We start from the raw sequence: 14944 nt of genomic DNA, 5'->3' as shown, positions 1-14944 counted from the left end.
AAAAAAAATCTGCTGCCATCTACCAGGATGATGAAGATGAAACAAGTAGATGTGACGTAGATGTGCAGCTACGTGTCTTTGTTAGGCAATTTGGACATTATGAAGTGAGCAATAACCTTCACAACCTTATGAGGGAAGGTTTCAATCTTTTATTTATATGAAACTAGTAAATGATCAGGACACATAAAAAGTCTGACTACATTACAGTGAAATTAACGATGTTATTAAGATTTTAGAATTAATTGACAGATGTTGGATCTGATCCATTGCCTGCTGAATGAACAAACGCAGTGTACTGCATAATAAACACGAGGTGTTGTATTTCACAAAATAAACGTTTAAACTGGTGATTAACAACGACCATGATTTTGTTTGTTTGCTTGTTTAGTGAGATCAATGTGGATCTTTTTGTGGATCTGTCATTTCACATTTGTTTTGACTCACTGTGGTGAGAAGACATTATTCTGTCAGTCTGATGCTATATAAGCCACACAGTTCACTAGATGACAGAGGCCATAAATGCGTGTCTGTGTCCATCTGTAATGCTGTCAGATGTTTATAAAACCATGTACATTTATTTACAGCAACAAAGTGTTGTTCAAATTTCATTTGATGTAATCATTATTATTTAAACATGCATTAAAATGTAATCCTTTTTTGTTTGTGGCACCAATTTTAACATCCAAACAAATTCTGTTAAAGCATTTAAATATCAAAACCGTAAACAAGCTGAGATATCTGTTGAAACTGAGCAGCCTTTGATGCTTTACAAAAAAAATATATATATATTTTATAAATATATAAAAATATATAATATTTATATATATATATATTTACCAATAAAACTGGCTGTTATTGAGAGGAAGGGAAAGTTTGTCATAGATAAACACTGACATCTAGTGGATAACAGAAGTACTTCACCAGTTTCAGTACTGCAGGTTAGTTTTGAGCAAATGTTGGTGGGGAAAAAAAACAAAACTCTCAATTCATTGTCGTTGACTTGAGCTACACTACCATTTAAAAGTTTTGGGTCGATAACATTTTTTAATGTTTTTGAAAACAGTATCTTATTGCTCACCAAGAATGCATTTATTTGGTCAAAAATACCAGTAATAATTGTAATATTACAACAATATTAATATTACAATTTATTACAGTTGTGTTAATATATTTTAATATATTCTGAGTTGGTACACAAGAAAAATTGTTCTTATTATAATTGATGTTAAAAACAGTTGTGCTGATAAAAATGTTTGTGGAATAATTTTTCTTAATGAATGGATTTATAGAAAGCTCAAAAAACAGCATTTATTTAAAATAGTCTTTGTTATAATATTGATAAATGTCTTTGTCACTTTTTTTTATCAATTTAATGCATACTTGCTGAATAAAACTATTGATTTCTTTAAAATAAATAAAAATCTTACTGACCACAAACTTTTGACCAGGTAGTATATGATTTTGATGTTGATGTTTGATGTATGATATGATGTTGTTATTTTTATGAAAAAGTGATATTATATCAATAATCATGTAGGGAGAAAATAAACATCAAAACGACAGTAAGCAAATTAATATTAATTCATTTACATAGTTTAATTAAAAATCATTGTCTCTTTGTCATTAATGTAATCCAGTACTACAAAAGCAGGTCTGAGAAAATCAAACCCAAGTCATTTTGTCCATCTTTTAAAACAAGCAAGTACAAATTCCATAATATTACACCCATTCATGGACAAACATTAAAAAAAAAAAACAGAGAAAGCAAAGTAACTCAGCTTACAACTGAGTAACATTTTGTACCATATTAATTAAACTGATATCTGTGCAAAAGGAGATATCAAACACATGTATACATATTATTCGTACTACATGAGCATTTAAATATATATTTATATAGTCTATACAAGATGTGGGTGTAGATACACACAAATACAAACAAACACATACATGGACATGCGGTGCATGCATGTGCAAATATAGCTTTCTTTTTTTAATTAAATAAAATATATGCTTCCCAGAAGCACTTAAGAGCTTAGGTGTCCTATACATTGTATAAGATCATATGAAAGAATAAAATAATTAATTATAATACAAATAACAATAGTTACAATAAGATAATATAAAAAAATGGACAAGCTAAAGGTACATTGGTAAGTTATCGACATTCCCATTTGGGTTTATTACCCAGACCAGGCAACTCTACCCATTGTGCAAAAGGGCAGAAATTTATCAGGGTTCATAGAGTCACAGAACTGAGATTTCAGTTTCCAGAATGATAACAGGGCTCAAATTTTTGTTTCTGGACCCTCTGTGTGGATTGGCTGGAAGGAATTGCGAATACGAGCAGCTTCAGCGGCGCAAAGGTGTCCGAATGCTTTGTTATACCATTCTGGAGTTCTCCCCCTGAAATAAAAAAGTGCAGAATATTACCACACTTACATGTATTATTGCCAGAGCCACAGGGCTCCAGTAAGTAATTGGATTCCATCACTATAGCTCTGATGCCCCCTATTGGCGTACAGTCCTCATGTTCAATAGACACGGACACCAGAGAACATGTCCCCCGCGGCAGATCCGTCCTCCACGACCTGAGCACAAACACCAGCGTAAGTTTATAAAACATTGCTGCAGTAAACAGTAAGCTAAAGCGGTAAACTGTGATCTAAACTGTAAATGCATCCACCCATCCTACTACCATTTTTTTTACCACTATATAATAGGCTTGCCGCGATAGACAGTGCTGACGGTGTTTTATATATAGGCTAAAGTGAGTTTGATGTTGTATTTTGTTGTTGCATTCAAGCAATTGACGCCGAGTTGCCGCTAATTCAAAAGTGAAAGTAAAATGAGCACGGCGCTTTTAACCTATTTAAAAGCGACGGAAAGCGAGGAAAAGAGGGAAAATTCAAACGAACTAAAAACGAACAATTGCTTTACGCCGGATTGCCGCTATTTCAAAGTGAAAGTAAAATGCGCACGCCGCTTTTACAAGCTATTTAAAAGCGAAGGAAAGCTAGGAAAAGAGGGAATGCCCCTGCCCCCACGGTGATACCGGTATTGTCACACATCGATTAACCGGTGGGAAAATTTCCTCACTGTCACAACCTTACTATATAACTCTCTAACACTATATAACTTTCCAGTAATTCATATTTGCTTTGTAAGGATATTTAAAAATTGTTTTATAGGAACTGTTAGGCATATTTTGTGTGAGGTACAAATCCATAGAAACAAATTCATAAGAGAATAATATTCGTGTTTTATTCAATTTCCTATTTTTAATAAATATTCCGAAATTGTTTTTTTAATTATAGTTTTTTTTTTCGAATTTTCTATAGAATTTGGTATGAAGTTCACTAATTTCTGACTTTCCCAGGTGTGGAACTGACAAACTTTTACATAAAATTTAACCATCTTTCCATATATTGGTTGACTTTCCAGTAATTTATAAAAATCATTTTATAGACACTCTTAGGAATTTTTTGTGTGAGGTAAAAATCTATATTATATATGAAATCTATAATCATTAATATATCAAATATTCCTAGTATTCATTACATATATATTAAATATAATTAAGAAATATAATAACATTTAACATACAGTATATACCATTAGAAAACATGGACATTTTTGTGAGATATATGAAATGATTCAACATAATGTTGCTAGTATTCACTACAAATATATATCATATAATTAAATTTAAAATGTAATATTATATATATAGTTTTTTTTTGTTTTGTTTTTGTACAAATTTACATGACTTTCCTAAGTCTGAAACTACCAAAATTCACCAGAATTCCCAGGTTTTGCATGACCGTGGGAACCCTGTTATCTTATTCATTTAACCACTGCTCCATAAATCTGTCAATCGTTAAAAAAAAAAAAAAACCAGGAAGTCCCTGAGTGAACGGACCCACCTGAGCACTACAAAGTCTCTGCTGGGATGAGGAGGCATACAGTTGAGGACAAATTGGAATACTTCTGTCTAAAAAAAAAACAGGAAGTCCCTGAGTGAACGGACCCACCTGAGCACTACAAAGTCTCTGCTGGGATGAGGAGGCATACAGTTGAGGACAAATTGGAATACTTCTGTCTGCCTGTCCAGAACCTCACACACTTTCCAATTCATCAGATCCACGTCCCACAGGCGGCGTTCCCGAAGAACACGGTTTAGAACCACCGACGGAGGGGCTTCCACCTCCACCGAGACCCGCCAACTCCGCAAAGGGTTCCCATCACCCACCTTGAGTTAAACCAGAGAACTTTACTTAGTATTCATTATTAGAATTATTAAGATTTTCTGTAATGTTTATGTCCTGTTGTGCATAAGTCTGAATTTTCCAATCACACCTTCTTATAGGACAGCTCTGTGTTGCTGGTGCTCTGGCAGGACACCCAACCTTTGGCCCTTTCCCGTGATTCTTTGAGAAGACCCTGTAGCCTGGCCTCCATGAATGCAGGCCAAGAGCCTTCATCTTCCCCCTCTTCCTCTTGATGTTGCCGCTTGCAGAGCTCCTCAATCGTGGGAGCCTGAAGCTCGGCCTCCACATAGGAGTTTTGTGATTGTGTCACCATTTCATGCGGAATCTGAGGGAAAATAAAACAATTCGTGGTCTGCTTTAGAGATAATTGAAAAGGCAAATAAAAACAGAAAATTAGATTTGTGGGTGTAATGGTTGTGTTATAAAACACACATTCCAGTATTTGAAAGAAAGTAGGTCAAATCATCATCATGTGAAATAGATGTGTGTGTGTGTGTGTGTCTCACCTCAAACAAGCGGTTGCACTCTGTGATCATGTGTGCCAGGCCCTGAGTGGCAGCCAGGTTTTCATTCAGGTCCTTTTGGTCTGGCCTCCCTGTAGCATACTTTTTCTGCATCTGCATAGCTCTGTAGACAGATTAGAAAATGCTTTAGTTAACATGACAAATTTTAATCAAATAAATTTAAATAATTTAAGTAATTTTATAAAAAGTTTTATAATTTATAATTTTATTTTACTTTTTATTTAATTTTTTATTTTATTTTACATAATATAGTCCATATTAATTATTTAGAAATTTGATCTGCCATTTATTTGAAAAAATAATTGCTGAAAGTATTGCTTTAACACATCACAAAATTTTACAATATATAGAAAATGTATTTTTGGATGGATGGATGAAATGAACCGTATATATCATAGTAGACTGAGAGAAAATATGTTATTTACTTTGGTGCAAGATTGTCCTTCTTAGTGGCAGCCAGGTTTTCATTCAGGTCCTTTTGGTCTGGCCTCCCTGTAGCATACTTTTTCTGCATCTGCATAGCTCTGTAGACAGATTAGAAAATGCTTTAGTTAACATGACAAATTTTAATCAAATAAATTTAAATAATTTAAGTAATTTTATAAAAAGTTTTATAATTTATAATTTTATTTTACTTTTTATTTAATTTTTTATTTTATTTTACATAATATAGTCCATATTAATTATTTAGAAATTTGATCTGCCATTTATTTGAAAAAATAATTGCTGAAAGTATTGCTTTAACACATCACAAAATTTTACAATATATAGAAAATTTATTTTTGGATGGATGGATGAAATGAACCGTATATATCATAGTAGACAGAGAAAATATGTTATTTACTTTGGTGCAAGATTGTCCTTCTTCAGGATGTTGAGATGAAAAAGTGAAGGTGCCAGACACACTGCGATATTCATGGGTGTCATTTGATTCTCTTGCACGGAGGAAGTGACATCGCTCAGGAAGCAGAGCAGTGTTTGCAGTACCTCTCTGTTTTCATCTGACATCAGCATGATGGCTGCCTGTACAGCCTGTAAGCGCTGTTCTTTGGGCACATCTAAAGAGGAAACAAGGATTAAATGACTAAAGGAAGTCTGTGTTTTTTTTTTCCTAAATTCATGAGATGGATGTAGGAGAGGAATTAGAGTTAAGAAGCGTTTCTTACATTGGTAAATGTGGAGGAAGGTTTCGCCCAGTTTGCTGGTCAGAAGTGGCTCAGGCAGATCCCTGAAGAACTGTTTGACCATGTCGGCCACATCGTACGCAGACTGGTCTTCATAGTTGACATCATCTGGAGAATTCTCATTAATCTGTCTGAGAGCTTGGATACGAGACTTCACTCCTGACTTGCGAAATAGACCCACCTAAGAAACAGGATCATTTTATTTTGTGAATTTTCTATTTGTTTTTACATTGTAAATAAGAAATTGGACATTGGAAATTGGTCTCTACATTAACATTTATTTACTTTATTTTAAGATAAAATATTATGATACTGTTTTCAGAATGTCATTAGATTTGTATACAGTTATACTGCTGATCTGATGACTCTCACTAACCTGATCGAGGCATTGGCTCCTGAGGTAGCGCAAAGCCTGCTGGATACCAAGAGGTAAAGGTTGACCGAAGCGTTGCACATGCACAATCAGTGGAACCCCGAAAACATTCTTATCCTTATAGTCTGGAACCTTCATCCTCTTCATAAACTTTGGCACAGACCTGAGAGACACAAAACACCATGGTTAAAAAAAATATGTGTGGGACTTTTATACAATATAAGCGTCTGTTTCCCCAGGCATCTTTTATATTTTATGTTTTGGGAGTAGTAAAGTCATCAATACAATTATAATACTCTGTATGAACTGAAGTTTTCATCACAAGTTTTTAACAGCAAGGTGCAGTAACAATAGTGACCAGTAGAGGGCGAATGGATTCGCGTTTACTAGCATTTAGTTCCTGCTAGTCCCTCTTGAGCTTTAAGCTACAGTAAAACAATAACATAAAATCTCATAGGATCTGATCATTTTTCCAACAGATTCTTACCAGGTCCAGCCATGTTTGTTAGACATGGAGTACTTCTCCATAATGGCAGTCAGTCGGAGCAAGGAAAATTTCTGTAGCAGGCTAAGCTGGGCCGCAGGTTGGCTGGTGATCTGGAGGAAGGCGACTGAATGGCTGAGGCGGTTGGAAATCTGGAAGCTGGGCCATCGCAAGCTAAACAAGAGCAGGGAACCATGTTAGGGATTGAAACCTGGGGTGAATGAATGGGTGACTTTGAGCACAACCACCTAAAATAGCATTTAAATCTACAACATAAGTATACATGCACAAGCATATATGCTATTTCAACCAGTCAACCAATCCCATCCAAACTTTATAGTTCTGAATCCAACACATATAGCATAGCATTGTTAGCTCTGAATCTTACCGTCTTGGTCTAGTAAGTGAAGCCCCAACACCGGAGTCTCTCCTTTCCCTCATTTCTGTTTCATTAAGTGACATCCCATCCCTGTCTACATCACTGGGGGTTGCCTGATCCTCCATCACTGAGTGTCCCTCAAAATCCAATGTGATCTGGCTGGATGATTGCAGGTCGCCTTGCCTTTCGTCAACAAGATTAATTCGCTCCTTCCCCGCGTTTTCACTGTTTGGCAGTACATTCTTTGACCAGTGGTCCACGATCTGTTGCAGCCCACTAACATGCTGCAGAATATCATCCAAATGTGGGAAAAGGTCTTCCTTTTCCAAGTCTATGAGGTCACCGGTGCTGGCATAGAGGTGCGAGCCGGGTACGTTGTCGTAAATGCTGATCCGACTGCCTCGGGTGCAGCACTGTGTGACGGGTCGAGGTTCTTTGATGCTAGGTGGACGCTGGACATCCGAGTCCATGCTTGCCGAGTGCCAATTGATGGAGGTTGCCGTTGAGGGTGAAAGACTCTCGATTGACAGAGCTTTAGGAAAGGTTCCAGGCTTGTGATCTTTAGGGATATGCACCACCAGGTCCTCGTAAGAGCGGAACTCATTGCGTCGGTTCTGCTCAGCCACACGCTTACCCTGGATGAGACTGGAGAACACATCCAAGTCCTCCAGGTACATCCCACTGCGCTTGTGATCAGCCCGGTGGACATTGCGCTCCTTCATGTTTGGCGTACTAACGGCACTCCCGCTGGACTGGCTACTGCTCCTTTCACTGCTAGACTGGGAGGGCAACCCCATGCCGGGAGGTGGCTCTGCTAGACGCACGTCTCGATTGATGATCTCCACACAGCGGAGAGTTTTCACACTGCCGTTGAGGGTGAAAGACTCTCGATGGACAGAGCTTTGGGAAAGGTTCCAGGCTTGTGATCTTTAGGAATATGGACCACCAGGTCCTCGTAGGAGTGGAACTCATTGCGTCGGTTCTGCTCAGCCACACGCTTACCCTGGATGAGACTGGAGAACACATCCAAGTCCTCCAGGTACATCCCACTGCGCTTGTGATCAGCCCGGTGGACATTGCGCTCCTTCATGTTTGGCGTACTAACGGCACTCCCGCTGGACTGGCTACTGCTCCTTTCACTGCTAGACTGGGAGGGCAACCCCATGCCGGGAGGTGGCTCTGCTAGACGCACGTCTCGATTGATGATCTCCACACAGCGAAGAGTTTTCACAGCCTGGGGTTCTTGTTGGAGAACCGGGGCACTTATAACAAGACTCCTGTTCCCTCCACCACCCATTGCTCCCCGTGACTGCAAAGCTTCCATGTGCCGTAAGAACTCCTTTGCACGAGTCTGTCCTCGCTTGCCATGCTTTACAGGCAGCGAAACGTAGCTCGAAAGTTCTGAAGAGAGATGGGCTACACCTAGTGATGTGTGGTCAGGCATGGCTGCAGAGTCCGAGCAGGTGTGGTGCGAGCTGTCCGAGTCTTCCGCGCTGTGTGCACGAACACCACCACTGCCGCCGCTGCTCTCGCTGTGGATAGAAGAGATCTCCGGCTCGCTCAAGTCTGTCAGAACACTCTCGCTGCTGGTCGTTGCCCGCAGGGCAGAGTTTTCCCCTGGGTTCTTGTTCTCCACGCCCCTCAGCAGGCAATTGATGTCTTGGAGCCTGGACCAGCGGCGACTGCTCCATTCAAAGGTCCATTTGTCACTGATGGCAAAGAGGTCATCTTCATCTGAGTCTTCACTCTGCAGGTTAACAAGGAAATGCATAAATATGCCTTTATTTTTATTACCATATCTTTTTACTACATTATTAATTCAACTCAAGACTTGAATACCATCCCAATCCTTTGAGAAAACTCTCTTTCTTTCACTGTCTATTTTTTCCTTTTTCCTTCCCCACAATCCAGAACCCCCAGAGGTAACAGTTTAGATTCACTCAAATGGGTTTTTCATGTTTTCAAAGGGCACATTCCTTCCTCTGTTAAATGATTACATAACCAGTGTGATATAACACAGTTTCTATTCAATATCTTTAGGTGATACAAAAAGAGATACTATACTTAGAGAGTAAACAGTTATATCAATTCACACAAAGACAATGCTAGTGGCATTCTCGTATATCAAGTTTATTGTGATAATAAAGTAATGTAGTGGTTTTATAGAGATAGTACACATGGCATTTGGCACTAGTCACTATATAGCATCTTTATAGGCATGTGAACCATTCTGATTCTAGCAGCAAAACCGCTACAACATTAAATCGCTAGATCAATACACATTCCCAGAAGGTTAAATAGAAATAATGCATCACTTACTTTTTTCTTGGGAAGGTTCACGTCAAGTTTCATAGAGGCACACTTGTTTAATGTATTCAGTCGCCTGAATGGGGAAAAAAATAGATAATCATTTAAAATCCTTTCCCTCCGACTGGCTTTATTTTGCATGGCATATAGAGTGGTGATGTGGACACAATATCAGCAGAGCACAGCATGCTGTGGCCGTTTCTAATATAATCATGCTATAAGATCTATGTCCCTGCTATCCAACACTCAGCTCTGGTGAGTAGCAAACCAATTAGGCACAATAATTGGCCAATGTCCTACTCTCTCTCATGGTCGCTTGCTTTTAATTAGCGAAAGCTTGCGAGCTGCAGTTGGCATGGTTTTCAATGGCCCTCAAGAGCAACTAATGTGGTGTTGATTCCAGCTGCCTGCCACATAGTCACTCCTCTAGGTCTGAAGGCCTGTTTTTCCCCTCAAATTCACAAAACCCTACAAAAACCATAAGAGCTTGCTTTTCTTTTAAGCCATTCCCAAAACCTCCTGAAAATAGGTTTTTCTCTTTCAGTCACTTGCGTGGTCCGTCAAATATGGAAAAAAAAAAATTGGGATGAAAGTAAAGCAGCTTTCTGAGCTTTTGACAAAGTCGTGGGATCAAGCTTCTCCTTGAACTAGTCTTTTTGAATTACAGGGCATTAGTTTCACTTACAATTGTTCACAATAAAGGTCTTGAAGCAACACTGCAACATCAATATTTCCAATGAAACGTAAAATAAATAAGGACATCTCTTTCTGATCCAAAAGCATGTGGGGAAGATTTATTAAAGGCTGTTAATGCTATAAGGGGAAACACACTGCGTGACTCAAGTATGCATGGAAACCAAGCTGATCTTTGTGATGTAATAATCATGACATTTTATGACTCTTTATATTGTTCGGTGGTCTGTGTGTGTGCCGTGACAGCAAAGACTTCAGATATAAAACAGAACACAGTCAAGATGTAATGTAGAGAACAGAAAGACACTGGCCGCAGTCAATGGAGAACAATCCGCTTAAAACTGGTTCCAGCAAGATTTTTGCTGATGTTAATTTTTAACATTGTTTTTGTTGAATATACTTATTTTAATATTTAAATTTTTAAGAAGTGTCATTGCTAGCATGCTAGTTTTTATTTTGGTATTAGGAATTGTACTGCTATTGGTATTGACCACTGAACTTTTGGTTTCACATGAACCCTGCATTTGGCAAAGGATTATCAAAAGGGTACTGCGATGACTTTCTGACAAATAATTTATTAAATGCTGCTTGATTTGTGAACTAAACATCTAAAATGAGTCTTCATCAGCGAATTGTAGAGAGCAAAGCGTCAAAGAAAGGTTAAAGACGTGAGCTTTGTCACTGGTGCTTGCAAACATCCACAGCTAACAAACTCCTCTGCGCTCTTACTGGGCATGTCGTGCTAGAATTGTTTACGGAGTTGTTCCCCTCCGGGGGCTGTAGAAAAGTGAGAAGTCAGGGGGAGAGGTGGGAATGTCGGACATTGTTTCCCACACAACAGTAAACAGGTTTGGAATTCCGATGAGTTGCTTAAGGGTTGTTTAGCGTCACAGTAGACCGGCTTGAGTATGCCCCCCTTTGCCCCCAACGCTCTCCTACCGGGGCAGTCTCCAAGGCAACCAAAGTCATTGGAGGGTCTTTTCATCTTAATTTGGGAATTCAAATTCAGTGTCTAAACAAGAGGAAAAAGCTAACTCATTGAGAACATTCTGTACTTTATTTCTGGGGAAACATAATGAGTGTAATTTACAAACTTTGAGTTAGTTGTTGCTTTAATCATGACATTATTTACTTCTGAATTACAAGAAGATTGACATGAGAGAAACTATATAAGACTTGAGCTTAATAGATGCAATACACAATGACAGAATGAAAAATTGACTTTTTAGAGCCTATTTTCATTACTGATGACAAGCCATTGATTCATCATTGCATCCTCAACCACTGCAAAATAAATGTTTTAAATAGTGGTTGCAGATCTAAATGAAATTCTGTAATCGATGATTAGTTAATTATCATCAAATTGTCTTTAGTAATAATAACAGGTCCTCTTTTTTCCTCTTTTTTATTGCTTTCATTGTGTATTGCATCTATTAAGCTCAAATCTGGTGTAGTTTCTCTCATGTCAGTCTTAATCTAAGGCAGAAGTAAATAATGTCATGATTAAAGCAACAACTGACTCAATAAAGTTTGTAAATTACACTCATTATATTTCCCCAGTACAGAATGTTCTCAATGAGTTAGTTGTCTTCTTGATTAGAGACTGATTTCAGGTGTTCATTAGGTTCTCCGAAGACTTGGCTACTGATTTAGACTTATTTGTTTAGGAAGCACAGAAGACACCAAAGATGCCTCAGTCCTTACCGACATAGAGGTTCCACAAGGTCTTTGTCTAAGAAGTCATGGTCTTTCTTCACAGGAGAGATGTCAATCGGAAATTGAGAATCTGTAAAGAAACACAGGCATATCCCATTTCAACAATCAAGTTCATTATAGACAAACACTGGGAAAAAAAACAGATGTAGGGACCGCAATGATTTCCCTCTGATTCGTTAATAGGCCAATCTTGCATGTTCACAGCAAACACAGAGGAATCCATGCGCCCACACTCTTACAAAAACCCTGACAACACATTCTTTCCAGAGCGATAGCCAAGGCAAAGAGAGTAGCTAACTTGTTTTAGACTTCCAGATGCTAATAAAGTGAGACAGGGTTTGCCCCCCAAAATCTGAGCTTGGCTTTGAGAAGCCATTACGTCTTCTACAGAGTATGGTGTCCAACTTATGTAACAGGGTGACTGGATCCAGACCCTGCTGAAGCTGACATTCCACTGGTACAATTAAATGTTTCATCATATATTTTGCTTTTGTGGAACGTAAAAACACAGATTCAGAGAGAGGCACAGTGTTCTGGTTTTAAACTGCTGGAAATTCCAAAACAACACTTATGAGGAGACGCATTATGGGAAGATTCTGTTTTGCACATTGATTCCATGTCTGCGATGAGACGACAATGAAGTATTAATATTAAAAATTAACAAAGAAAGGGTTGTATAACATGACGCCATTTTTCTTATGTAATAGGCTGCAAATTCAATTATTGTCAAAAATATTTTCAAAATGCTTAATTTTTTTAATTATTGTTAATTTTGTTACAAAAAAATGTGAGCCAATGATTTATTTCCAGGTTTAACTCATATATTTTCCTACATATTTGCAGACTTTTGAGTATTATATGATATATGATATGATATATGATATGATATGATATATTATATTATATTATATCCAGATGTGGAAATGCACTTCAAATGGATATAGGAAATGAAAAAAAAAAACGTATATCCCAGACCACCTATATTTCCCAAAGGAAATATAAAAAGAAAAGAAAAATAGTGTTCACACAATTTTTTCCAAAGACTAACACTCCAAGATCAAAAGCGTTCGCCAGGGGCAAGTGAAATGGCAGTGTTTCTGTGGCAAGGTTATTCCCATGACCTCTGTCTCTCTTTGAAGATGTCATAGTCTTGTATGTTCAAGCAGTACCTCTTAACCAGAACCAGTTTTACCAGTGACCTGTACCTCTCAGCATTTCAGATGAAATTTTCAGATCTGGGGGTATGAATGTCTAAGTAAATGAGACGTTTTTGAGGTGGTATGAAAGAGTTAACACAGGGGAAATGAATAAGCTAAAACCAGTTTAACATCCTGAGGTCTGGCAGACATTAAAGTGCCCATTAGCATGAGTCTGTCTCGAACAACATCGGAAACAACATCCCACATTAAAAGCTTGTGTTTGCCCTAAATCAGGCTGACTTTGTGAGCTGACTGACATCATATGATTGTTTCGAAATCTAAATGAGAGCACCAGAGCCTCCCTCGAAACATTTTTAAGTATGGCTTTACAGCTGGATGTGATAACATTTGTGAGGTTTTCTAAGTTTATGTTCTGGTGTGGTGAAGCATTACCTTCAAAGAGCTGGGCGTACTGGGGGAATCCTGCCGCTCGTAGCCAGTCACAAGCTTCCTTTGCCTCAATTTCTGCAACACACAAAATGTTTGTACTTGTCAGACTCATCAAACGTATCTATCTCTTCAATATATAGCCTATATAAAAACACAGAAAAAAATTAGGCCAGATTGCATGAAGTTGATTCGAACTTTGAGATCATAATGACCACATAATGACAAAGTAAGGCATCTTCCTTAAATGTCTCTCTAAAACAAAGCCAAAGCACTTCATATTCACATAGATTTTTTTGTGTAAAATAAAATTATCCACATTCTTGTGTATTTCAATATTTAAGACTCTCAGTATAGGGAACATTAACTTCCGTTTGATTGCAATTTACTAAGTAGTATAACGTCAAAATACTATAATTAAAAAGGAAGAACTTTTATTCATATTTATATATATATATATATATATATATATTAGGGCTGGGTATCGATTCAGATGTTCCAATTCGATTCGATTTCGATTTTCAAGCTCTCAATTCGATTCGATTTCGATTCAATATTCGATTTTCGATTCCTGATTTCAATTCTCGATTCGATTTGACTATATGAATGAATATAGATTTAATACAAATCCTATATTTATAAAAACTGAACAGTGAACATAAGATTACAAATGATTAATTAATAGGAAATGAAGAGCTACAAACCTGTATACTTTTTATTTTTTATTTTAGGTACACTTGGGTACAATAAAACAAAACCCAACTCTATATTTCAAATGCGTAAATTGGACAAGTCAGAACAGTCGCATGCCTTGATCAAACAGGATCAGGTTATTTTATGTTTAAGATAAAACAAACATAAAATCATTAATAGGAAATTAAGAGCCACAAACCTGTATATTAAACACTTTTTATTTTAGGTACAGTTGGGTACAATAAAACAAAACCCAACTCTATATTTCAAATGCATACAATTAATAGACAGAATTTTGATGCAAGATGAAAAACTGATGCTGAAAATTGGACAAGTCAGAACAGTCGCATGCCTTGATCAAACAGGATCAGGTTATTTTATGTTTAAGATAAAACAAACATAAAATCTCACAGCATTAGCTGTAACATGGAGGCTGCAAGCCTATGAACGGTGTAGGAAAACTAATACTGGCTTTTGGGTGATAGTTCACCCAAAAATAAACATTCTGTCATCATTTATGCATGTATGAATTTCTTTTCTTCTTTTGAACACAAAAGAAGATATTTTGAAGAATATGGATAACCAAACTGTTTTGGTCCCCACTGCCTTCCATATATTTTTCTCCATACTATGGAAGTCAAGTCAATAGGGCCCATCAACTATATGTTTGGCATATAGCTTTGTTCTTGTCCACAGTATCTTTGTCATCGTGCTTGCGAAATCTAAAATGCTTC

The 14944-nt window shown here is 37.4% G+C and overlaps 1 protein-coding gene across 1 annotated transcript in view; it reads right to left on the bottom strand.

Moving 5' to 3' along the window:
- Positions 1 to 1599: 1599 nt before the first annotated feature.
- LOC107704778 (stAR-related lipid transfer protein 13-like) overlaps positions 1600 to 14944 on the bottom strand; it is a 97498-nt gene continuing 84153 nt past the window's right edge. The window contains exons 6-19 of the mRNA XM_016507800.1: positions 13524 to 13595; positions 11920 to 12001; positions 9535 to 9598; positions 8404 to 8962; positions 7225 to 8041; positions 6840 to 7010; positions 6356 to 6515; positions 5962 to 6160; positions 5640 to 5853; positions 4778 to 4898; positions 4360 to 4596; positions 4035 to 4252; positions 2439 to 2591; positions 1600 to 2406 (exon numbers count right to left, since the gene is read on the bottom strand). Of these exons, the coding sequence (XP_016363286.1) occupies positions 2289 to 2406; positions 2439 to 2591; positions 4035 to 4252; positions 4360 to 4596; positions 4778 to 4898; positions 5640 to 5853; positions 5962 to 6160; positions 6356 to 6515; positions 6840 to 7010; positions 7225 to 8041; positions 8404 to 8962; positions 9535 to 9598; positions 11920 to 12001; positions 13524 to 13595 (3185 nt within the window). The 3' untranslated portion in view covers positions 1600 to 2288. The remainder of the gene's footprint in view (positions 2407 to 2438; positions 2592 to 4034; positions 4253 to 4359; positions 4597 to 4777; positions 4899 to 5639; positions 5854 to 5961; positions 6161 to 6355; positions 6516 to 6839; positions 7011 to 7224; positions 8042 to 8403; positions 8963 to 9534; positions 9599 to 11919; positions 12002 to 13523; positions 13596 to 14944) is intronic.

The sequence above is a fragment of the Sinocyclocheilus anshuiensis genome, unplaced genomic scaffold, assembly GCF_001515605.1.
Source record: "Sinocyclocheilus anshuiensis isolate Anshui unplaced genomic scaffold, SAMN03320099.WGS_v1.1 scaffold758, whole genome shotgun sequence".
NCBI classification, from domain to species: Eukaryota; Metazoa; Chordata; class Actinopteri; order Cypriniformes; family Cyprinidae; genus Sinocyclocheilus; species Sinocyclocheilus anshuiensis.
This window is presented reverse-complemented; position numbering and strand designations above follow the sequence as displayed.